The sequence below is a fragment of the Nestor notabilis genome, unplaced genomic scaffold (assembly GCF_000696875.1).
Source record: "Nestor notabilis isolate BGI_N333 unplaced genomic scaffold, ASM69687v1 scaffold18606, whole genome shotgun sequence".
NCBI classification, from domain to species: domain Eukaryota; kingdom Metazoa; phylum Chordata; class Aves; order Psittaciformes; family Psittacidae; genus Nestor; species Nestor notabilis.
In genome coordinates this window covers 32-2,338 of record NW_009932601.1, presented here as the reverse complement: position 1 = coordinate 2,338, position 2,307 = coordinate 32, and the positions used below count along the sequence as shown (strand labels likewise).

Here is a 2,307-nt window from a genome sequence, read left to right as displayed (position 1 = left end):
AACACGTACATGGGTTATTATTCATTGCCATTAATTCAGAAGGCTTAGTGCTTGACTGGAGCTTTGCTATCCCAGGATATTCAGATTATTCGTTCAGCACAAAACTACAGAATAAGTAACAAATCTTCACCAGCACGTGATAAAGGTCTGACCGGTTATCGAGGTTTTACTCATGCGGCCTATCATTTCAAACTCAATAACCAGCAGCTGCCAATTTAAAAACCTCACTCTCCCCTCATACCCAGACCAGGAATTCACACGAAGTTGATTTTTGTCGTAAACCCTGCGGATGTGCTGCTCAGCCTATGGACCAAGTACAGGCAGAATTCAGTCCCAGAAAAAACCATCATAAGCAGAAACTGATACATCTCAGCATAAGGTTTGGGGTTTGGTTTGCTTTTGTATCAAGTTGGAGTGCAACACAAGCCTTATCTAGATTACTTAAAGGTCAGAGTGCCGGATTTTGTTTTGTGCTGATACATGTACTTCCACAGTCTTCAACACTCAAAGCAGCTGACTCAGACGGACTCGGGAGGTCGGTACTTTCGTAAGACACACGGAGATGTTTTGGGCGTAATTTAACAGACTCCTGTAATATTACAGACTGGGGTTAGCAAGAACTACCAGAAAAGGACTTTATTAAAAAAAAAAAAAAAAAAAAAAAAAGGGGCAACTTGGAATTACTCTAGGTCAGTCCCTCTCACCAATTTCTGCTTGTTTTATTTTGCCAGACAGCCAGTCCAATGCACTCTATTCGAGACCCTCCTGCTCTTCACCACTGTCCCCTCTGGTGTCCATCCTTTTTTCTTTATGGCTGTTGTAAATTCTCCTCATCTCTTCTTCGTACTTGATAAAATTTTCCCCAAACCGTGTCCACGCTTTGTAGGGAACCGTGATGGTGTTACGGTAGGGCGGCCTCACCTCACTTACCTTCAGGAAAATGCCGTACCTGTTGGATCCCACGTCGAAGTAGAAGCGCTTGTTGTCCACTCGAAAGGAGGTGCCCTCGGGGAGCTCCGGAGGCTCATCGCCTCCCCCCCGGCGATCCTCTATGTCCCCCTCGCCATATTCTTCTATCAGCTGGACCAAAGCATCCCTGAACTCAATCATCCCTTGCGCCGGAAGGACGATCGTCTGCTCCTGTCCCAAGCTGTGGCCAAAATAACCCATCATGCCAGGTCCTCTACTCATGGTTTGTCTAATCCGCAAGAAGCGCCCTCGCTGGTTCTCCTTCAGGTCCAGGTAATACTTCCTGTTGTCCCTTTCAATGTACTCTGTTTTGAGGACGCTGTGAGGGTGCTCTTCGGAGCCGATGGACACTGGAGGCGAAGGTGGCGGGGGCTGCTGCCGCCCCCGGGGATGCTGCTCTTTGCCATTGCTGTGCTCATGCCGGTGACCGTGGCCGCTTTTCAGGCCGAGGTGAGCATAGTGCTCGATGAAGTCCCCCAGGCAGTCCTTCAGCTCAGCAGCCACGGACAAGGAGAGGGTCAATTTGCTTTTCCTGATATTGTCCTGCCTGCCTCTTCCTATCCAGACCTCGGCGATCTTCAGGAAGCGGCCTCGGGAGCTCTGTTTCACATCCAGATAAAAGCGCTTCTTCTGGATGTCCACCCTCTTGGAGGCCAGCTCCTGGATCTCCATGCAGCCCCCCTGGGAGGAGGCCGGGTAATGGTACTGCTGCTGGGACTGGGAATAAATGCTCCTGTGCAGGCCAGAGCCTCCCAGGTTCCTTCCTCCTCCTCCTCTCCCTCTTTCCATCTTTACCAATCAGCTGGAAATAATACAGAACAGAGAGACAGATGACAACATCAGCACCAGGGGCCTGCTCGGCTTCTCGGCAGCATCTCTCTTCGGCGCTGCTCTCCCTACAAAGCTGCCTGCATCCCTCTCCGCTGCCACGGCACGCAGCATCGCAGCAAAAGGATCCCGGGTGCTCTTCCCCTCCCCAGCTCCGGCTCCCAGCCAAGGGAGCCTTCCTTCCAGCAGCCCTCATGCCCTCACCCTCTGTCCCCCAATCCAGCAGCCCTCCCTGCCCTGCAGACCCTGCAGTGTGAGCAGGAGCCTCAGTGGGGTGGGTTGGGGTGTCCCCATTGGGGGGGACAACACACTCATCCCCTCGGGGCTCCCACTCCCCACTGCTGGGTCCCCCCACCATGCTGCTGTGTTTCCCCCCCACCATGCGGCTGTGTTTCCCTTCCATCCCACTCCTCTGCTCTTCCTCCCCAGGGCACCGGGGGAGGGCATTGGGGTGCTCCCCAGCACTGTCCCAGTACGACCCCCCAGTACTCCCAGAGGCCTAATATTGCC

General features: G+C 53.0%; 1 protein-coding gene across 1 annotated transcript; it reads right to left on the bottom strand.

The window, feature by feature from the left end:
• Window positions 1-750: 750 nt before the first annotated feature.
• On the bottom strand, window positions 751-1,758 carry PURG (purine-rich element binding protein G). The gene has a single exon (XM_010016485.1). It carries the CDS (start codon window positions 1,756-1,758, stop codon window positions 751-753), a length of 1,008 nt encoding a protein of 335 aa, XP_010014787.1.
• Window positions 1,759-2,307: the final 549 nt, after the last annotated feature.